At 39.1% G+C, this 23,554-nt stretch overlaps 1 protein-coding gene across 2 annotated transcripts in view; it reads right to left on the bottom strand.

The window, feature by feature from the left end:
• Window positions 1-15,110: 15,110 nt before the first annotated feature.
• LOC149186847 (putative F-box protein PP2-B12) overlaps window positions 15,111-23,554 on the bottom strand; it is a 40,078-nt gene continuing 31,634 nt past the window's right edge. The window contains exons 2-3 of one of the 2 annotated variants that reach the window (XM_089411175.1): window positions 16,059-16,174; window positions 15,111-15,918 (exon numbers count right to left, since the gene is read on the bottom strand). In XM_089411175.1, the coding sequence (XP_089267301.1) occupies window positions 15,381-15,918; window positions 16,059-16,174 (654 nt within the window). In that variant the 3' untranslated portion in view covers window positions 15,111-15,380. Of the gene's footprint in view, window positions 15,919-16,058; window positions 16,178-23,554 lie in introns of both variants that reach the window. The other variant, XM_089411174.1, reaches the window with a different exon arrangement.

The following is a 23,554-nucleotide window of genomic DNA, read 5'->3' as shown; positions in this document are numbered from 1 at the left end:
AACAATCGGGATGTGGGGAGGATGAAAGGTAGCTGAGACTTGATTGCTAGAGATATTGGGGATCGACTGTTGACATTTTGTTATGGTGCTCATTTTGAAATCGTCGATGTCGATACGCCGATAACGCTTGTGTGTGATTTGGTGGGACCAACCCTTTATAATATTTCCTAATACTTCCTTTATTTACTTGAAAACCTTTTAGGAACATGAGATGCTAACCAAAGGATTTTATATCAGAAATACAATTATCAGGGTTTCTTGATCAGAGTTTTAAACTTGAATTGTATCCGATATGATTTCATGTAATATTATTTCCTAAGAAAATATAAAAAGGCTTTAAGTCTAAAGAAAAAGGCTAAGCTTTGCTATACATGTTTATTTAAAAGAATTTGTTTTATTTTGCTAATGTTTAAAGCTAAAAATATCAAAATTGCCTTATTTTATTAAAAAAAAAAGGATTCTTGCCTAAAATTTTTAAAGGGTCCCCATTATTCATTATTCTAAGTCTAATCATAATGGGGGGTTGTTGAGTACTACAACATGTTCATAGTTTTATTTTATCTACTCACTATTAACTGATTAAAGTATTTCCTTGATGGAACTCGATTGCCTAAAGTCCTTTCCATTCGTCTTGTTTCCCTTGCTTAGATTCCATTAGCGTTCTATTGGCTTACATAAAGTGTCTGACTTGAAAAGTGTTGCTTCTAAACATCCAACCTGAAGGAAACGCATAATAAATAATTAGAAAAGACCAAACATACATAATTGCAAGATTAGAGATCATGAGTTCTAGTCTATTGAAAGTAAACTACTCTATGGAGTCACCACGTGTTGGCTCATATACCACCTACCTGCTTATAAATCTTGCAAAGTGTTGCAAATATTATCTCTTTGTGTTCAAACTAAACTAAAGTTGGTGGATTACCCTAGTGAAAGTATTGCAAATGATTGCTTTCGTTATAATTTTATACGACACGTCCTTTTATAAGCATCCTTGATGATTATTTATTATTATTACCATTCATATGGTTTCAATTTGAGAGAGTTTAGAAATGAATTCTTTCACATAGTGTCCTATAATGCAAAGTGGATTTACATGACATCATCAGATGAAAAGCTAAATGAGATCAGTAAAACACTTTGACCATAGGATTAGAATGTGGTTTTGTTAAAGAGTGCAACTAGGGGCTAATTCCCCTTCCTGGAATCCTATATATATATATATATATATATATATATATATATATCATAAATAATGAATAATTAACTAATAATTAGTGTTGAAGAGTCATGTCTCTAAGGACATGATTGTTGGTTGAAAATAGCACAGACTCACGTAAATAACACATTTACCAGAAGTTACTACCCACCATAACTTAAGCAAGTATTTTGTGTAAAATATGGGATAAGGAAAAAGATGTAAATAAATATACTTACTAGGAGTTACTACCCACCATTATTTATGGGCTCTTCAACACTTTAGAAAATATGGGTAAAAATGTAAATGTGCAAACTTAATAGAATTTAATTTTCAAAGATACTTGATCCAATTTACAAAGAGACATGTCTCTTAGGGATCTTGAGTATAAAATTCAATTGAAACTTTTCATTTTACACAATTAACTTATCGTCTTATATCTTCTTGTACTTGTTGTTGATGTTTTATCTACAATTATTGTCAATGATGATCTAAAGTGAATGCTACTGAAGTTTTAATGTGATTGTTATTGGAATCTAAAGTAAAGTTGTTATTGGGCTGAAGTAAAGTTTTTATTTGGCTAATAATACATTGAAGTAATTGTTGCAAGCATAGAAAATACCACAAAATTTAACATGGTATCAGAGCGCAAGTGAAGACAAGCCTAAGGAACAAGAGAAGCAATTGATGTTGAATATTTTTTGTTGTTAAACAAGGTCTATTGGAACAAGTCTCCATGGCTACTCATTCTTATTTCAAGACAGAGGATAAACTCAATGAAAAATCATGATTATCATGCATGGAAGATGACCTTTGATTTTACCTTGGAGGAACATGAAGTGTTGGATTCTGTGCAAGGGAAAGTGGTTGAGCCTTCATAAAATGCACTTGCTATTGCTAGAACGAAGTATAGAAAAGGAGAGGTCAAAGCTAAGAAAATATTAGTTGACTCCATTCAAAAGCATTTAATCTATTATATTGTTTATCTAGAAACTTCCAAGGAAATGTATGATAAGTTGATAGGGATGTTCAAAGTTAACCATGCAAATCAAATACTCTTTCTCAAGAACAAGTTGAAGGATATCAAAATAGACAAAAAGGAGTCTATACAAGCATATTTCACAAGAATAACTCAAGTAAATAATAATTTGGTATATATTAGAGAAGATATTATTGACATGGAACTCACCCTTATTGCACTTGGAGGTCTTACAAGGCCATGTGAAACATTTTTCACCACCATTCTCAATAATGACAACATACATGATTTTGATGAGGTATTGGCTAGATGCACTCAAGAGTAAATAAGGATGATGAAGAGAGATACATATGTTAATTGAAGTGAACCTACTACTTTCTCTACACATGCTAAAAGGAGAAATGTTGTTGGTCCATCAAATTGAAGCAGGTGGGGTTTTGGATCTAAGAAGGGATTCAAAGGAAAAGGAAAAGTAATATGCTTCAATTGCAACAAGTTTGGCCACTATGTTAGAGAATTTCCTCACAAGAAGAATCGTCCAAGGGACAACAACAACAATCAAAGAAACAACTGGTCTAACTACAAAGGAAAATGGAATGCTCCTACTACTAATAATCGACCTCCCAAGAGGACAAGAAATTTCAAGTTTGATGAAAATAATGTTGAAGTTTCTATGCCTACCAGTTTGAAACCCTCCATGCACTTTACTGATTTATTCCTACCTACTTGTTTCATTACTTAACAAGTTATTTACAATGTAAATAATGAAAATAAACACTAGTGCATGCTCAACATATTACAGATCATCAACTGAAGGAAACAAATACAAGCACACAAAATGACACCATTATTTTTGGACCAATGTCCCCGGAAAAACCCAATGCGGGAAAACCGGTGCAACTATCTGAGGGTTTTCTTATTAATCAATTTTAGAGTACAATCTAGGTGCCAAATCTGGCTTACCCAACAAAGAATGCCCTTGGTAATAGTACCTCTCATTCTGAGACAGATGTCCCAGCTGAAACCCCAGATAAACCCTCCGGTAGCTCCTCAGCTCCAATTTGCCCCAAAAACCCCAACGTCTACCTTTCTAGACTGCGTCAATCTCTCTCTGCCCAGCGCTGGCCCTGCTTCACCCTGAATGGGTTTGTGTCAGCCTCATGAGGCATTGCGTCAACCTTTTGGCATTCTGCGTCAGCAGCGCTAGCCTCTCTGAAGCACTGCGCAACTCCTGGCTACCTCTGCGTGGCCTTGCGTGAGCCCTGGCTGCTACTGTGTCACTCCCTCTGGCTCCTACACTGATCTCCCGTCACTATCTTTGCCTCTCTATCTCTCTATACTCACTACCCCTCAGTTGCAACTCCGATCACTGATTCTATCTCTCTTAGCAAACCCCATTCTAGAGAATAGAATGATTGATCATATGGTGTGCTCTCCAAGTGACCCTCAAGCCTCCTCTTATACTTTTCTCGTTGACATATCAACGACCGAGATTAAGTCCCTAATCGATGGCTAAGATTAGATTTGGCTTGACCATGTCTTTTGGACCATTCTAACACAGTTTTATATTAATCCACATTAATATTTTAATTTCACTAAGTTTAGACTTAGGGACTCCATTAAAAATATTAATTATTTTAATATCTCCTAAACTGTTTAGAATCTTCCCAAACCCTATCTCATGTGCCCCAACCTCTCCACCAAATTTCGTGGCTAGATCACATTCGATGCTACCACAAATCAACACCCTCTCTTAGCGAGGACTGTGCTCTAGTAATACTCCTCACTAAGTATTACTTTGATCATCCCGCATCGGTCCCTATGCTGATGCTAGGCTTGCTACCCACCATCCTCTGCACTGTTGTATCTTGTACTTCTGCCCATGGTTCTGCCACTACCACTGTTGCATCTGTATGACAGCTCCCTATGCATCCGTGTTGCTGCCCATGGCTCTACCACTGCCATTGCTACATTTTCACTGCATCTCCTCTCGTCATGCTACATCGTGATACCCACTACTGCATTGCAACTCAGTTACTGAGAAGTAAGTAACTGATCTCCCAACTCTGACCTCTCTGTTGGGCTAGAGACCCTCCTGATGCTGAAGGTCCCTCTGTCGCTGACAATTGCTCCCTCTCTAACCTCTGCACTGCTGCAAAAACTCCCTGCATCTCGCACTGTTGTACCCTTCTCTGTGCCATCCTGCATTGGTGCAACACTCCCATGCCTCTCGAACTGCGGCAACCTGCTAGCCTCGTGCTGTCCTGGGAATCCTGCACTATAGCTCTCTCTGCTTCTCCATCCACATCCATCTCTACCCACATTAGCCAGTCCTGCTACTCCTCTTCGGTGCTCCCGTAGCAAGGTCTAATCCAAGAGGCTGGGTACCTCGAGGATCCTGCCCCTCATCGCTTGTAGTCCGCCTGACTACAACTCGATGTCTCCCCACTTCCACTCAAGTGGTGCGTGTGCACTCATGGCAGAATCATCGCCTGTCTCCACTTCCTTCTATGCCCTTGCTTGCGCTACCTTTGTCTTGGAAGACTCTCCCTTACTCTTCTTCCTTGGATACTAGGTCGCATAATGACCCAACTCCCCATAGTGGAAGCACTTGATCTTGGAGAGATCCTTCTTCTTTCGCTTTTCTTGCTTTCCCTCAGATGCTAGGGCAACATCTTCCTCCTCTTCCTTTTTGACTCTGATCCCCTTACTGCTACTTCCCACCTTTGATTGCCGTCTAATCTCTTCTTGGCAAAAAGCCGCCCACATCTCATCCCAAGGTGGAAGTGTCCCTCTGCCCAGTATACTTTGGACAAATACTTCCCAATCTTCTGAGACTACATTCAGGGTTGTCCTCACCATCAATTCCTGATCCAGTGTGGCTTCTATGGCAGTCAGCTGATCTTGGATCTCATTCAGTCCTCCGAGGAAGTTGTCAATCGGTTCTCCCTTCTTCATTTGATATGATGTCAGCTGACTTTCTAGTAACATCCTTCTCTGCATAGAAGTATGCTGGTACAATTTCTTTAGGGCCTCCCACATCTCATTTGTCATTTCCTTCTCAGCAATGTGTGGTACTACATGGTCCTTGACCCTGTCAAGGATGATGCTCTTGGCCCTCGCAATTGCCTCCTCGTACTTGTCGTTCTCAGCTGGGTCGATTGGGATAGCTATTGGCTTCAAGAAGAAGTGCTTGACATGATTTCTGTCAAGTACAGATAAGATTCTAGCCTTCCAGACTGCAAAGTTTGACAGTCCATCTAGTCTGTCCTGGTCTCTTATTCCGTGTAGTGCCATGATGCTCTTCTACGTCCCTCCTGGAAGTTCTCGATGTGACTCCCTATGAGTCTCGAATTCCCTCCTGGAAATCCTTCTGTTGATGTCAAGATGCCCCCTACTCTGATCATTTGTGCAACCACACCACTGATCCAAATTTCTCGGCTAGAAACCCTCAGTAGCAACTCCCTCCTCTTGGCCATGCCCTGTCAGGTACTGTTCAGACTGCAATACCTCACCAGCTCCACTCTGCAACTTTCCCACAGCCTCCTAAACCCCAACAACCTGCAGGTGAGAGCTCCTAAGCTCTGCGTAATCCCTACACCAACAACTTGGCCTCCTCAGCCAACTGTGTCAGCCTCTTCCTGGCTCACCCTTGATAACGTAGGCGCTATGTCACCCTTCCCTTGTTGCTGCTCTGCTAGAAACAACTTCTTTCACCGGGGACAACTGTTTTCTGCTGCTATTGCTCTGCTCGGCTGATGTCCTCAGTTCTCCAGTGATCTGCAACCACCCTTTGATACCATGTTGAAGTTTCTAAGTCTACGAGTTAGAAACTCTCCATGCACTTTATTGATTTATTCCTATCTACTTGTTCCGTTACTTAACAAGTTATTTACAATGTAAATAATGAAAATAAACACTAGTGCATGCTCAACATATTACAGATCATCAACTGAAGGAAACATATACAAGCACACAAAATGACATCGTTATTTTTGGACCAATGTCCCTGAAAAAACCCAATGCGGGAAAACGGTGCAGCTATCTGAGGGTTTTCTTATTAAGCAATTTCATAGTACAATCTGGGTGCCAAATCCGGCTTACCCAACATAGAATTCCCTTGGTAATAGTACCTCTCATTCTGAGACAGATGTCCCAGCTGAAACCCCGGATAAACCCTCCGGCAACTCCTCAGCTCCAATCTGCCCCAAAAGCCCCAGTGTCTGCTTTTCTGGACTACGTCAGCCTCTCTCTGCCCAACGGTAACCCTGCGTCACCTTGAAAGGGTCTGCGTCAGCCTTCTGGCCCTCTGCGTCAACAACGTTGGCCTCTCTGAAGCACTGCGCAGCTCCTGGCTGCCTCTGCGTGGCCTTGCGTGAGCCCTGGTTGCTATTGTGTCACTCTCTCTAGCTCCTGCGCTGATCTCCCGACACTATATTTGTCTCTCTGTACTCACTGCCCCTCAGCTGCAACTCCGATCACTGATTCTATCTCTCTTAGCAAACCCCGCTCTAGAGAATAGAATGATTGAACATCTGGTGTGTGCTCCAAGTGACCCTCAAGCCTCCTGTTATACTTTTCTCATTGACATATCAACAGCCGATATTAAGTCCCTAATCGACGGCTAAGATTAGATCTGGCTTGATCCATGTCTTTTGGACCATTCTAACACAGTTTTATATTAATCCACATTAATATTTTAATTTCCCTAAGTATAGACTTAGGGACTCCATTAAAATATTATTTATTTTAATATCTCCTAAACTACTTAGAATTTGCCCAAACCCTTTCTGGGTATTGAAAATCTCATGTTCCCCAACCTCTCCACCAAATTTCGTGGCTAGATCACATCCGATGCTACCACAAATCAACCAAATGTTGTTGAAAAACAAGATGAGTATTATCTCATTTCTTCTTTATCCACTGCCTCTCCGTTGTCCGGACACCTTGGATCAATGGTTAATTGATAGTGAAGCCTCAAGGAATTTTACTAGATATAAAGAGGTTCTCTCAAATTTAGCTAAGAGGAATACTAATCTGAATAATATTCTTGGAGATAATGCCACCTACCCCATGAAAGGAATAGGAACTGTTACTCTTCACTTGAATTATCACCAAACCATACATCTTCAAAATGTTTTGTATGTGGTTGATTTGAAGAAGAATTTGGTATCTATTTCTATAATGGAGGACACATGGTTCAAGGTAGCTTTCACTGATGGAAATGTGTGTTCATGGAATAATAATATTAGATATGATTTTACTCTTGGGTTTAGGGTTGATGGTCTTTATCAAGTTGTTGAAATTCCTTTGGGAGATTTGGAAAAATGAAAACCCTATTCAATGTGAGCTATGGCATCGGAGATTTGCTCATTTACATTACAAAACCTTACTGAGTGTAAGCAAGTGGTCATAGGGATGCCTGAATTTAATATGAATCATGAAGGATTTTGTTAAGGTTGTGCAGCAGGAAAAGATATAAAGGGGACATTCCTTTATAATGAGAGAGACAACTGATATTCTTCAATTGATCCATTTGACATGGCTGGTCCTTTTCCCATGACTTCATTGGGAGGATACTTGTACTATGTGATATTTGTGGATGACTTCTCCCAAAAAACTTGGATTTATTTCTTGAAGAAGAAGGATGAAGTATTTAGATGGTTTCACTCTTTTAAAGCATTAATGAAGAATCATACATGCAAGAAGACCAAGACATTGAGAACTGATTATGGAACTAAATATGAATCTAATGAATTCAATGATTTTTTCAAAGAGTAAATTATTAAGAGGGAGCTCATTGTTGCATACAATCCACAACAAAATGGTGTTGTCAAGAGAAAGAATTGTACAATTATGGAATCCACCCATGCTATGATTCATGATCAAGGCCTACCAAATTTTTATGGGGAGAAGTTGCAAACATTGTTGTCTACGTTCAAAATAGCAGTCCTCATCAAAGCTTGGATTTTAAGACACCCAACGAAATCTTCACTGACCCTCTCATTTATCATTGTAAGAGGGAGTTGACTTTTGAATTCGAGATGAAGGACCTAGGATTGATGCGATACTTTCTGAGCTTGGAGGTCTGGCAAAAGACATGTGAGATTTTCCTTTCTCAAAGAAAATATATTGTGAAGTTGTTAGAAAGATGTGGCAGGGTGGATTGCAAGTCTGTGACTACATCGATGGAACTAATTTCAAGAAGCTATGTCGAAATGTTGTTGGTCCAATTTCGATAAAGCCTACTGAATATAGACAACTTGTGGGAGCATTGATGTTTTTGGTAAACACAATATTGTACATATGCTTTGTTGTTAATACATTGAGTCAATTTATGGTTGAGCCCCATCATATACATTGGGTTGTTGCAAAGAATGTTCTAAGCTATCTTCATGGTACTATCAACCACGGATTGAGGTACACTTTCAGGGATTTGAGATTACATGGATATATTGATGTTGATTGGGTTGGCAGTGTGGTGGATATAAAAAGCACATTTGGATGTTGTTTCTCTTTGGGATCTGCTTCTATCTCATGATGAGCCAATTTTCTTTTTTGTTGCACTAAGGACCACTGAGGCTGAATATATTACAGCTAGTATGGCTTGTTGTGAATCCATTTGGTTGAGGAAGTTCTTTAATTATCTATTTGAGCACGTGTTGGATACCACCATCATTTCTTGTGATAATCAAAGTGGGATTCACCTTTTAGATAATCATGTGTTCCATGACTGATCCAAGCATATTGACATTAGGTACCATGTTATCCAAGATATGGTATAATAGGGAACAATAAGGCTCCAACTCATCAGGATAGATGAACAGGTTGCTGAAATACTCACAAATCCTTTGGGAAAGGCCAAGTTCTTAGCCTTCAAAGAGATACTTGGATTCATGGAAAGACCCTCCCATGAGGGCCCTGATTGAGTTGGACATTGAGCTCTGGGAGCTCTTGGGGGCCTGATGTACTTCTTGGAGCTATATGAGCACAGGGTGAGTGGTTCACCTTCTCCTATGGAGTACATATCCCAACATGTGAACATAGGGTGAGTGGTTCACCTTCCCCTATGGAGTACACTATATGAAAATAGGATGAGTGGTTCAACTTCCCCTATGGAGTATGAGCAACTTAGGCTTTTAAAGGGGAAATAGGACTTGTAGAAGACATATGAACACTCCTTAAGTAAAGCAGATCTTTACTAAGGGAAATGATATGAAGAATGATGAATCTAAGAGGTATCAAGCAGATCTTGACCTCTTTAGGGAAGTTAATGAATGATTTGGGGAAGGAGAAGAAGGGGAAGTTAAACATGCCTCGCTTGAGCTGCTCCGAATGAAAAATTGTCTCATACTTGTGATCTAAATAGATATAACACTTGAAAATATGAAATGGATCACAAATGATCATTCAGCCACCACAAAACTACCTACCCGGCCTACTCACCTAGCATTTTATCTTCTTTTTGGTTTGGGTGCACTTGAACGAGCAAACCCAACTTTTCAACTTTTCTTTCAGCTATCCTCCTATCTAAATCTACCCTTATTTCTTCCGGGGCTCAGATTAAGCTGATGAGCGCCCAAGATTCTCTACCTATCTACAAATCTGCCAAGATTAAACAGTTTGGACAGATGTTTATTCTCTATATTCTAAAGCATGAAATTTAAACCTAGGGAAGCCAAGATTAAGCTGTTTGGCTTTCCCTTAACTGAAACAAAAATGGCATGCCACATCAAATATGGAACTTTTACAGCATGGAAAAGATGAACAGATTTGGCACTTCCACTGTCAATCATGAAAAATGACAACCTATCGCAATAGGAGGCTAACACTTCCCTCCAAATATTTGGGAGTTCCTCTTACTGATAAGCCTTTGCATAAGGGCATTGGGAGCCGGTGATTAATAAGATACAGGATAAAATCAGAAATTGACCTTTAGATCATTAAACTTGGCTGGTCGGTTAGTACTTACAAAAGCTGTTCTCCAATCAATCCCCGTCTTCATGCTATCAGCCCTTCTTGCTCCAAAAGGAGTTTTGCAACATTTTAGAACCATTCAAAGAGACTTTCTTTGGGGTAAGGGGGAGGAAAGAAAGAAATGGGCCTTGGTAGCCTGGGAAAAGATCTGCAAACCTAAAAATTATGGGGGTCTTGGACTGGATGATCCAGAAGCACTAAGTAAAGTTTTAGGGGCGAAATTAGAGTGGCGTTGGTAAAAGACCCAAAGGCACAGTGGGCTAGAATCTGGAAAGAAAAACATGCCAGCAATTGGCAAGATAATGATCTAATAAGGATGTCTGGCATCATAAATGGCTCACATGTCTGGAATAAGGCCTAGGGGAATAGAGGATTAGTACAAAAAAACAGCTTCTGGGAAATCAGAGATGGTGATCTTGCTTTGTTTTGGGAGGAGAAATGGCAACAAGAACCTACACTGTTAAGAGAGAACCTTCTGGATCTCAAGAAATAAATAGATACCAAAATGTTATTTAAGGTAAAAGATTTTTTGGATCATACCAACAGTGAAGAAAAATGGAGAACCTGGAAGAATATGGATCACAGGGAAGATAGCCCACTGAAAGCCAAAGCAGAGGCACTTCTGACAATGTTGGAACAAAGGAAAATATTAGTGACAAGGGGCATGACCAACTTAGATGGGGCAACAATAATGCAGGCACCTTCAATCTTAAGGAGGCAAAACGCATACTCCTTGAACTGGATTCCAATGAACCGAATAGAGTTTGGTAGAACATATCGAGACATCAAGGATGTATGAAGATTAAACTCTTCATGTGGTTAGTTCATCATAGAAAAATTCTGACTTGGGATAACATTCGGAAGAGGGTTGTTCTGGGCCCCTCCAGATGTCGGCGCTGTGAAGCCCAAGAGGAAACAATGGAGCACCTTCTCAATAATTGCATTTTCACCTCTTGGTTGTGGTATACTTTTACCACTATCTTCCAGCAGACAGACAGGGACAAAGGAAGCATTATCAATACCCTAATCAATTGGAGATGCAACTTCTCGGATTTTGAACTTCTAGGCTCGGCCTGGGCTCTAACGTCAAGCTTCATAATATGGACTGTCTGAAAAGAAAGGAACAACAGAATCTTTAAGAATGAAAAAAGTTCCTCCCAACGCCTTTTTGAGCAAATCTTAAGACAACTTAAGGAGACGGTAAGCACCATAGTGCGAACTTTCCCTAAGAATCCACCTTTAGAAGCCGAAACGCAGATACTTCTTAAGTTAGGCATGTAGGGGCTTATTCCTTAGGGCCTGGACAGGAAGGTTTTGAAAATGGATACTAAGCAGGATTATTGGCATCCTCCCCCTCGGGGTTTTTTGAAATACAACATTGATGGGGCTTCCAAAGATAACCCGGGTATTGCTGGCTGTGGAGGGGTGTTAAGTGATGAAAATGGCAGTCTCCTTTTCATTTTCCATTGCCATTTGGGAAGAGACACCAACAATATGGTGGAATTAATGGCTCTTGTGCAATGTTTAGAATTCCCAGAGCAGGATAATCTCCAGAATGTTATTGTCGAAGCTGATTCAAAGTTAATCATAAACTCGGTCAAAAGAATCAGCTATGGTACGGAGCCGGAAAAAGTCTCAAAACAAGATACGCTGCTCCAAGGCTTTCAAAGGATTCAGCTTCATCTCCGTGGATTACATACTGTGAGTTTTAACCATGTGCGAAGGACAGCAAACAAATTGGCGGACATCTTGGCCAATCAAGGAGTACTCTGTACCAAAAGCAGGGTTGCGCTGAGTTGGCCTGAGATGCCTCTGAATAGATTAAAGGCGCAATGTCACGACCAGGTGGATGAGGACATAATGGTGTTTCGAAACAAAGACACAAAGGCGGGGTCTAGTTGATTTGGATTCTTTATGCAGAGTTTTTTCTGAAGTAAGAACATTCTGGGGATGCAAGTCACTGTCGGCCTTCCCAACCCTTGATAGTACGATCACAGAAGTGTCAGATGGGCGTTGTTGCGCAGATTCAGTTCTGTGGATGGTCGACCGAATAGATGGATCATCTTTTTGCATGGGTTCATACGACCGCGGAGAAGGGATGATGAGTGGGGTTGGAATTCCGGCTTTCTCGGCAGCCTTAAAACCCTCGTTTTCCTTTCTGTGGCTGCGTTACTGCTCGCGAGGTGGTTTATCGTCCATCGCACTCCCTTCACGCAAGAAGTGGTTTTGTGGAGTTGGGAGCGATTCCACTCACCAAGCAACACGTGGCATGGTATGGGGAAGGAATACTGCCCTCATTGCGCGGTAATCTTCGATGTTTTAGGCTCATGCGATGTGCTCCTCGACCGTCGAATCATGCAAGACAGATCTATGGTTAGGAACAAGCGAGCATGTTGGTGGGTCCAGGATGGCTATCGCGTGGTTAATCGCCGGGCTACTTGGTATTGCGATATTATCCTCCGTCGTTGGATTTGGCATGGAGGATCGACGACCAAGGATAATGGCGTTGATCTGGGGAAAGAATATCTTTCGGGCAGGTTTCGCGTCTTGGTGGGAATTGGTGGCTTTCGTGCACTCTACATGCTCGAGGGTTATCCCCCCATCCGGACCCAAAATCCTTTTAGTTGAGTCCCTAATTCCTCGTCGGGTCCGATTCTAAATTTTAATTGTTTGATTGTTTCCGGCCCGATTTGAGCCTCGTCCATCCAATCTCTGAGGGGAGATCGAACGGTCTCGACTTTGTTTGTACTTTGTGGATATTGTAGTTTTTTTTTTAGGGGACCGAGGCTCAGTGTTTAAGCCTTTTGCTCGCGGCCCTAGGCTGTAAGCGGATGGTTTGTTTTAGGCCCACAATTCCTTTGGAAATGTTGTATATTATGTAAGTTGTTTTTAGATTTAATGAAATAGAAGGTACGACTCTTGCTTCAACAAAAAAAAAGTAAGTAAATTTTGATTGGAAACAAGTTACATTGTAATTCATCTCTATAAAATATTTAAGAATAACTAGAAACACTAATAAGATTTTGAAAAAAAAAAGGTCTTGATTTGAAGCAGGTTACATTGTAACCCATCATCATAAAGAGTTTAAGAATAACAAGAAACACCAGCATAAATTAACTGGTGGTTTGGCTCTTTTGAAGATCACCACATAGTCTAGTGCGTCAGTTATTTGTCTTCACCCATAGATCCTTTAATTCTAACTGAACTCATAACTATGAAAACTCAACAAAATCCAGAAACCCAAAATCCAAAGATGGGGGAATTTATCTCTAATGATATGGGACAAGAATAAAAAGTCACTTCGGCCTTTTTTGATCCAAGTTGAATTGAACATTTCAGTTTTTTTGATCTAGGTTGAATTGGACAGACAATGTTGGCTTGAGAACAAGTAGAACCATCAAATCAAGATAAATGTAAGACTCACAAAAATAACAAGGATTCTACTAATTGGAAAAGAAGTTTGGCCCCTAACTGGAAAATAAATTTGAACACTAAAATAACAAAGATTTCATCCAAGACATTACAAGTTTGGATAAATGTAAAGACGGAAAATCATCATCAACATTTTAACTAATAGTAATAAGAAGTCAAGTTTGTATTCCTTTTTTTTTTCAAGTTTGTAATCCAAAGCAGAGAGGATTATCCTTGATGAACTCAAGGACCATATTCTTCCGCATATTGCAAAGAAGGATAAAACGAAGCAAATGTGGGATGTGATTGTTAATCTGTACCAAAATCCTACTGAGAATAGGAAGTTGATTCTCCGAGAGAAGCTGAGGAACATAAAGATGCATAAGGGTGAGGACATTGTATCCTATCTCACTAGAGTTAGACTTGCAAGAGATGAATTGGTTGAAGTAGAAGACAAGCCAATTGATGACGAGCTAGTGCGAATAACACATAATGGGTTTTCGAAGGGATGGAGCATGTTCGTCCAAGTAATTTCTAGGCAAGATACACTTCTAGGTTGGGGTCACCTATGGAGTGACTTCACTCAAGAGGAGCTTAGGATCATCTTGGTTAATGGCACCAGTAACAATGACAAAACACTGAAGGTGGAGAGGAGCAAGAAAATGTAGCCCTAGCAGGAAAAGGGAAGGCGAATAAGGGTTCTAGTAAGGGACAAAGCTCAAAAGGAGATAAGAAGAAGAAAGACCCGAGTAAGATCAAGTGTTTTGGTTGCATTTATCATGGACACTATGTTAGCCAATGTCCTAACCCAAAGAAGGAAAAGAAGGGGAAGTAGACAACAACTTCAACGAACATTGAGGATTTGTCTTCTAGGCTAAAAGAAAAATTTTCTCTCATAGCTTGCCTCTCTAGCTCCATGTCCACATGAGTATGGTATATTAACAGTGGAGCATCAATACATATGATAAAGGTTAGAGACTATTTCTCCAGTTACAAGGAAGAGGAGATGGACTTCCAGATACAAAATAGAAACAAGACTAAATGTACTCTAGTTGGGAGAGGTACCACCAAAATTCAAAGGGAGTCAGGAAGGAACACCAACGTTATAGATGTGTTGCATGTCCCAAGTTTAGTCATGAACCTAATTTCATTTTGTTAGGTCCCTATAATACTAGTGATTACCCCATTACTATTGTAGTTGTATCCCTTATTAATATTGTTGTGCTCCTATTGCCCTTATTGTCCCCATAAGTAAGAACATGAACAAGAACATTCCAAGGCTAAACAGACAGTTATTACATTCCAAGGCTAAACAGACAGTTATTAACCTTTTAGCAATCACATAAAATAGTCCTCTAGCAACTGTTAATGGTGAGTATTCCTTCAACTAACTGTTAATGACGAAAGAAACTTTCACATGGCCATTTCTGTACATTGAATGTATCATAGAAATGCATAAAATTTAACACAGTGAAATTGGAGATTCCACAGCTAACTGTTAATGACGAAAGAAACTTTCACATGGCCATTTCTGTGCATTGAATGTATTATAGAAATGCATAGAATTTAACGCAGTGAAATGGGAGATTCCATGGAGGAGCTGTTATAGCCATTTCTGTACACCGAATGTACTACAGAACCAGTACAGTTGAACATAATGAAATGAGAGAAACGTCCTACAAGTCATTTCTGTACATTGAATTTCTTCCATTAGTCAAGTAGAGATACAATAAAGTTGAAAATGGTGGAATTAGAAAGCAAAATATACACATTACAAATCTCTAAAATTAGTCGATGAAATAGAACCAAATTATATCATTCTGCTCGTTCCCTGAGCAAAGCAGTGGGTAGGATCTTAACCCCTTCTAAAAGAAGTCCACCTTTCCAATTCCCACCTTCCCATTCTCTCATGCAGAACTCTATACTTCCTGGATTATCTCCCTTTTCTTCCACAACAAATCTGCCTGCATCAAACTCCATCCACCCTTCCTCTACATGTCTAAAGGGAGCCATCTGGTACCCTTCAGCCTCAACAGGTTTATCCACGTCACTCAAATATCGAGCATATATCTGGTGATCACCACAAGGAGTTGTAAGTGAGAATTTGACTGGCTTACGATTCCATCCATGTGCTCGAGGCAAGGCGTGAATCATAGGCTGAGGCCGGAGGGGAAGAAGTGGATGCAGGTGTGGACTAATAGCTCTACGACCAAAGTGCCGAATAATGCCAGACTCATGGACTTTGAGCCTGAATGAAACACTGTATGCCGCACCAGGAGACAAAAACTTGCAGTCAAATTGACCTTTCACTTCAAGCCAACATACTTCAATTAGTTCAGCTATCTCCTTGTAACTGTAGTCAAAAGTCAAGAGTGTGTTATTAGCTTTTATTTACATACTGTCTTGTTAGTATTAACCTAAAGAAAACAAAGAACAGAGCGTTGTCTTGTTGTCAATATTAACCTAAAAAACAAGAACAGAGCGTTGGATTACCTGGATTCATCCTGAGAAATCCAATGCCAATACCGATTATCATCTCCCCAAGTTATATTCAAATTTCTTGCAGACAAGAAAAAGCACAACTTGCCTGTGTCTCGCTCTATCCAGAACTTCTGAAATCAAAAAACATTTATGGCCAAATATAAACATTCAGTTAAAATAAGAAAACTAGGATATTCTGTGGCAACTAAAGTAGCACAAAATAAGAGAAGGAAGGCAAGCAATGAAAACTGGGTAATTGAGGCTACTATTTGCCTAATCATATAGGCAAATCATGGTGTTGGCCCCATGTAATATTGTCAATTAATACACATTGAATTTCTAACCAAACTTAGAACTCTGAAGTCAGTGGAAGGTAAGATCTAGTTGCACCTACCCCACGTTTATAGGTGCAGCCTTCTCGAGGTAAACCATTTTACTTTCAACTGACATTGATTAGCTGATAATTTGGTAGTTTTTCTCAACTGACATTGATTAGCTAATAATTTGGAAGTTTTTCTATATTTAAACCATTCTACTTTCAAATGACATTGATTAGCTGATAATTTGGTAGTTTTTCTCGAATCTCAACTGATATTGATTAGCTGATAATTTGGTAGTTTTTCTATATTTAAAGATGATTTTTTTTTGGGTGGTCCAAAGGCCTATGGGTGGCATACACGAACAACACTGCGAATCCTGTAACAGGGCTCCTACATAAATCATGGTTCCAGGTATAATTTCATGCTCAATTTTACTTGAAAGCGGATAATTTGGTACTTTTTCTATATTTAAAGATGATATTTTCAGGTGGTCCAAAGGCCTATGGCTGGCATACAGTAACAACACCGTACCAACCCTGTAACCGGGCTCCTAAATAAATCATGGTTCCAGGTATATTTTTCTGCTCAATTTTACTTTCAAACTTCATTGGAATGAGATTGTATGATTTTTTTAATTTTACTTAAAAACAGATAATTTGGTAGTTTTTCTATATTTAAAAATGATTTTTTTGGGTGGTCCAAAGGCTTATGGCTGGCATAAACTAACAACATCGTACAAACCCTGTAACCACCGTACAAACTTTGTAACAGGGCTTCTAAATAAATCATAAATCATGGTTCCAGGTATATTTTTCTGCTGAATTTTATTTAGAACTTCATTGGAATGAGATTGTATGATTTTTTTGAAGACATTAAATCAAATTTTCAAAAAATATAATTTAAACCATACAAAATAAATATATGACTAGTTCAGAGGGTTAGCTCAATTGGTCGAGGTACCATTGCTAAAGGCACGTAGCCATAAAGAGGTCATGGAGTCAATTCTCTTGAACAAGCTTGGAGTTAGGCTCTGATTAGTTTGGCCTACCTTTTCAAATTAAAAAATAAAATAAGTAAATAAATATATCACTAATCATGGCAATTACATTTGTTACATTGTTAGTTAAAAAGTAACTTAAAAGTTATCACTAACAATCACAATTACATTGTTATAATTTAAATCAATCTAACAATCACAACTACACTGTTAATTTAAATAAATCATGGTTCCAGGTTTACTTTTCTGCTCAATTTTACTTAAACTTCATTGGAATGAGATCACATGATTTTGTTGAAGGCATTAAATCAATTTATGTATTCAAAAATATAATTTAAACAATATAAAATAAATATATCACTAGCTCCGACGGTTAGCTCAATTGATCGAGGTCTCATTGCTAAAGCACCTAACCATAAAGAGGTCATGGAGTCAATTCTCCTGGACGCCCTTGGAGTTAGGCTCTGATTAGTTTGGCCTACCTTGTTAAATTAAAAAATAAAATAAATAAATATATCACTAATCATCACAATTACATTGTTACATTGTTAATTAAAAAGTAACTTAAAAGTTATCACTAACAATCACAATTACAATGTTAATACCTTGTTAAATTCAAAAAAAAAAAAATATATATATATATATACTACTAATCATCACAATTACATTGTTACATTGTTAATTAGAAAGTAACTTAAAAGTTATCACTAACAATCACAATTACATTGTTAATTTAAATAAATCATGGTTCCAGGTATATTTTTCTGCTCAATTTTACTTAAAACTTCATTGGAATGAGATTGCATGATTTTATTGAAGACATTAAATCAATTTATTTATTCAAAAATAGAATTTAAACAATATAAAATAAATATATCACTAGCTCCGAGGGTTAGTTCGATAGATCAAGGTCCCAATGCTAAAACACCTAGCCATAAAGAGGTCATGGAGTCAATTCTCCTGGACGCCCTTGGAACTAAGATCTGAATCCACTCTGACCTCAATTTTTGCACTCCTTGGAAATTTGGAAGCGCCTTGTTCCAATGTGCGCTCTCACATGCCAGACCACGACCCTCCCTTGATGCTCTATAGGCACTCTTACCAAAAGTATAAAAGGATAATCCTTTTATTATTTTATTTAATTTTTTACTATTATTATTAATTTGTTTCTGGGAGAGTGGTTCCAACCTAATAGCATTTTATATGAAGAAAATAGAATTACATTTCCTATTAAAAATTCAGCAAGCAAATTTCATAATTTTCAGAAAATCAATGGGATTGAAGCTTTCATTAAATATTATGACATATAAAGATATGTGATTGGCATCTAATCAAAAGCACCAAGCCCAACCAACATGTGCCCAATATTAGTGGTGTTGAATATTATGACATATAAGGGTATGTGATTGGCATCTAATCAAGAGCACCAAGCCGAACCGACATGTGCCCAATATTAGTGGTGTTGAATATTATGACATATAAGGATATGTGATTGGCATCTAATCAAGAGCACCAGGCTCAACCGACATGTACCCAATATTAGTGGTGTTGATTGTTGAACTCCTTTCTCATGGTCTTAGCAAAAATGTACCTTTTACTCAAACCAAAATCATTGATCGGCCATATTAAGCCTTTTCCATCATATTTAAAGGCTTGGATTAAACCACTTCATCAAAATTGGGTGGTGTTGACTATGTCACTAGAGGATCGAGGTAGAGGCAAAGACAAAACAAAGAGAAAAGAATGAAGGATGGTACTCATGATGAAATTCCTGATAGAAGTGATGGTGGAACATGGAACATTACTTATCAAGGAGTTGTGGAACATGCATGGTGGTGCTACCCCACAGCTCCAACAATTGGCAACAAGGGTGCTTTCACAAGTAGTGAACACTTCCTTTGTAGATTGGTGTCTAGCAATTAACTCAATTAAATATTTTGAACATTTGATCTTCATATTTCTGCATAGATGGCCTATTTTGTAAACATAACTATTTGGTCATGTTTTTGTTGACAGTTGCTAGATAACCTACTTCATTCATAAGTTAATGGTGTACTTTCTATTATATGCCTTAAAAATTTATATGTTTATTTGTAAGCGATAAGAGTTAAATGGTTGATGTTCTAATGATTAATCATTATAGATATATCATGGATTGCTATTTCTATCTTCATTAATATATCAATATATATATCTTTTCATATATTCTACCACTAATTCAACATTCTAGATTTTTTAAATAAATGCACTATTCTTTTAATAAATGATATATATATATATATATATATATCCCCGAGCTAGCTCAATTGGTGATCAAAGTTTATGCCAGAGCATGAGGCTTGAAGAAAAAAAGCTTTGAATTTATTCCAAAAATACAAAAAAAGTTTACAAGCAAATGAGTGGACTCTTTTAGCTATCAATTTACAAGTTTTCGAGATAGGATTTGAGCTAGGATTTAGGGATTTAGTGATTTTGTAATTAATTCATGCAGTTTAGATTCTGTTGATATTTTCAAGGAGAATATCAACCAGATTAAATATTGTTTAAGATTAGGTAGATTCGATGCAATGATTAAGGATCTGATTGTTAGAATGAAATGGTATTTATGTAAGTTCTGAATGATTGTAAGGGGATTTTCACTGATTTGGCTTGTTTTGGCCAGCCATATAAGATGAAGTTATAGATATTATATCTCTGTGTATTTTTGTATAATGGTCAATCCCGGAAGTGTTGTATCCCTTTGAAGCATCTCTGTGTATTATTGAATTTCCAGTTTGGCTTGAAAATTTAGAATTCTATATGATCTGGTGTGATCGCATTTAATCTCTCTTTTGCCATGTATAAGATCTGGGTAATCAGCGACTGCGAGGGTAGAAGTGTACAAATTTCTTGATCATGGTTGAAGCCCTGCACTCATTCCTAGCTGTCAATCTCATTTTCAAACTTTTAGGTCATAGTCAACTGCGAGGGTTAAACCTATTTTTAACCTGCGTACTAGTTGAAGACCCGCAAGCCGTAAGATTTGATGGCCTCTGTTATTCAACAGATATCGAGTCATCAAGTGTTCGGACTTTAATTCCAAAAATGGACCCGAACTTTTATAGATCAAGGGTTTATATTCCTTATCGGCTCCGTAAGGACGGTTAACCATCATGCAAGTGCCTCAACCGATATCGTTGTTAACCATTGGATCAAGTGTGCTTGATCAAATGGTGGAGGATCGTCGATTAGTTTCGCATCGCAATATTTCATGAGTGAATGAACCTTGACCTTAAAAAAATGTGATTAGCGATGTGCGATGCGATCGCCGATTAGTTTCGCATCGCAACATTTCATGAGTGAATGAACCTTGGCCTTAAGCAATTGCGATTGGCGATGTGCGATGCTTAGAGGATTTGTAAAACGCTTATCATTGCGGGTAAAATTAAACAGTTCTGTTAATTTAGCAGAATAGTCAAGTTTGGAGGTAGATTATTGACACTCCAAAAGAAATCCAAGAAGAAATTCCACTTGAACTTGCAAAAATTGTTTCTAGATTTGAACGATTGTCCATTACACCTGCACCCAGGCCACCATTTGTGGTATCTTAAGGATCAGAAAAAGAAATCCAACATGGCTTTCAGAGTTGGAGGAAGAGGTGGTGGTCGAAGAAAAAGACAACCAGTTGCAAATGTTGAAGTGTTAAAAGCTATGTTGCCAAGAAACGTGGGTTCGGGGACGGGTACGGAGACAGGGACGGGTGCGGGAACAGGGACAGATACGGCATTTTTTGAAATAGGGTGCGTGGGTTTGTCGGGGGTATATATATATATATATATATATATATATATATATATATATATATATATATTATATTTTATAAATTATAATATATATGAATTTGTATCGCTAGCTAACTAAGCTACGTAACGCTCTTACACAAGGTCCGTTCCACTTTGTTGTTCAACTGTGCTCTGAAAGTACAGCCAGAAGGAAAGCTATCGTCAACTGTGCTCTGGAAGTATTGATTGTGAGACTGCTTAAGCTACCGCCTATGGCTGGATCAAATTGAAATGAGTTCTTCCCCTCAATCAAAGAGCTAGAAGGGACTTCAGATTTCTTCCCCTCAATCGATCAATCACTCAGGATGCTTAAGCAGGCTCGACTGATAAGGAGAGGACCGGAGGGGCTCGACCATAAGCCCCCCCACCCAATAAGTAAATTGAAACTTTAGTTGCTCGACCATAAGGACCGGAGGGGCTCGACCATAAGCCCCCCCACCCCATAAGTAAATTGAAACTTTAGTTGCTCGACTGGTAAGGAGAGGACCGGCAATGGGGCTCGACTGATAAGGAGAGGAACTTTAGTTTCTCGACCATAAGGGAGAGGGAGAGGATGCGCAAGCAGGCTCGACCATAAGGGCCGCCATCACTGAAACTTGTCCGTGATTCCAGTTATGAATGAGATATGTCATTATGCATTCATTCGTTATATAGAGATGCCCTACTCATAGAGGAAGGAGTTGGTAGCAGACAAGTCATTCAGCAATGAAACTTCCATGGTGTAGATTGACCTTTCACGAATCTGGCTTGAAGAGTTAGATCGTTATTGCATAGATAAGGTGCCTATCTCTACACGGTACTTCCACAATGAGATCAGAAAAGCAAAGGAGAAGCTTTCGTTTCGCATCTTGGTATGGTCCACTCGATGAGTATCTCTGGAATTTAAGTGAAAAATTGTAAACAAAAGGTGTTATTCCCTACCGTTGAATGCGTGTGGTCAACTATGTAATCAAGGAAGCCAACATTCACTGACTCTCATGGTTAAGAAAGAAAAAGAACCCACAAGATAGGGCGGTCTCTGCTCCTCTCTAACTAACAGGAGAAGCGGAACATGTAGCTTTTCATCCTTGTTTGATCATCCTATCAGTCATGGTAACGGATTGAGTATCTCTCTTTCGGTAGTTGGTTTGTGATTGAATAAAACAAGAGCAAGATATATCGTAGTAAAGTAGAGCTAGACTAAATGATTGGCTTGTAGGAGAAAGATAAGAAGGATTCTAGCCAAGACGGATATGCAAGCTTGATTTCTGTCTCTGCCTCACCGTAAGGGTTTCAGGGTTAGCTGCCATCTCTATTGGCCCGTCCTGTGCCAGTCAAGGTAAGGAGCTGATCAGGGCATTCATCCATCGGAATAGTCTAACTCGGTCAATGCATGGATTAATGTTATATCAGTATCAATTCTTTCCTTCTTCATTGGGATTAGAAGAAAGTCTCCGTAGGCCCGCAACTCCCCTCTTCGTTCAATCTTAACTATGCCAAGGGTCATCGAATAACCAACCTTTCCCTTGCCCGGGTCAAAGAAAAGAAAATATGTAACGTAACGGCAATGACAGCTAAAATAGCAACATGAGCTAGGAAAGAGCTAACCCGGAAACGGCATAGGAAAGATGTGATCCAGTAATTTGTGTAAAAGAAAGATGATCAAGCGGGTAGCCTAGCTAACACAGCTATGGAAGTTTGATTCTTCCTTGCACTCAGAAGCGCAAGACCCTCCGGACCTTCATTGATGTTTTTTCCTGGTATGCCGCTCCGCCAACAAGGAGCGAGAAAAGATTAAGTTAACCCGGATGAAAAATTGCATCCCCAAAAAAACAAAAGGCAAGTTTCCCGGCCGAAACAAGAGGGAAACGAATGTGATAAGGTCCATAGGAGCATCCCAGGTTTTTTGGAGATCTTTAGGGAGTGGATCACTTCGTGTGCAAGGATGATGCCATCAAGGATCTGCCTACCCTCTACATACCCGGTTTGCTCTAGAGAAATGAGGGTGGGAAGGAGAGGCTTCAAGCGGTTGGAAACAACCTTTGTGATTACACAAGCACCAAAAAAACCCAAAGCCAACAGCGATGAAGCAAGAATCTGCTTATGGTTGGTTAGGTCTGCTAAAACTAAGGTGATTGTCTTCCAAATCAAAGTCTGTTGATCGGGGATCAAACTGTTGATTGGGCTTAAATATGAGAAGGGAGAAGGTCCGGAGGTCTTGCGCTTCCGAGTGCAAGGACCGGTAGGGGCTCGACTGTTAAGGAGAGGAGTTTCTACCCCCTTGGCTGAGCTGATGCCCCTATATGTGCTTATTGGTCTGTCCCGCACACTTAGTATGCATGGTGTGAGCTTTGTCTAAGCGGTGTCAGTCAGCTAGGCCTACTATATATG

This window comes from Pinus tabuliformis, chromosome 3_1 (genome assembly GCF_031772625.1).
Source record: "Pinus tabuliformis cultivar Carrire ecotype Pingquan chromosome 3_1, CPIR1, whole genome shotgun sequence".
Lineage (NCBI taxonomy): Eukaryota > Viridiplantae > Streptophyta > Pinopsida > Pinales > Pinaceae > Pinus > Pinus tabuliformis.
The sequence above is the reverse complement of the archived record's forward strand: the minus strand, read 5'-3'. Positions and strand labels throughout refer to the sequence as shown.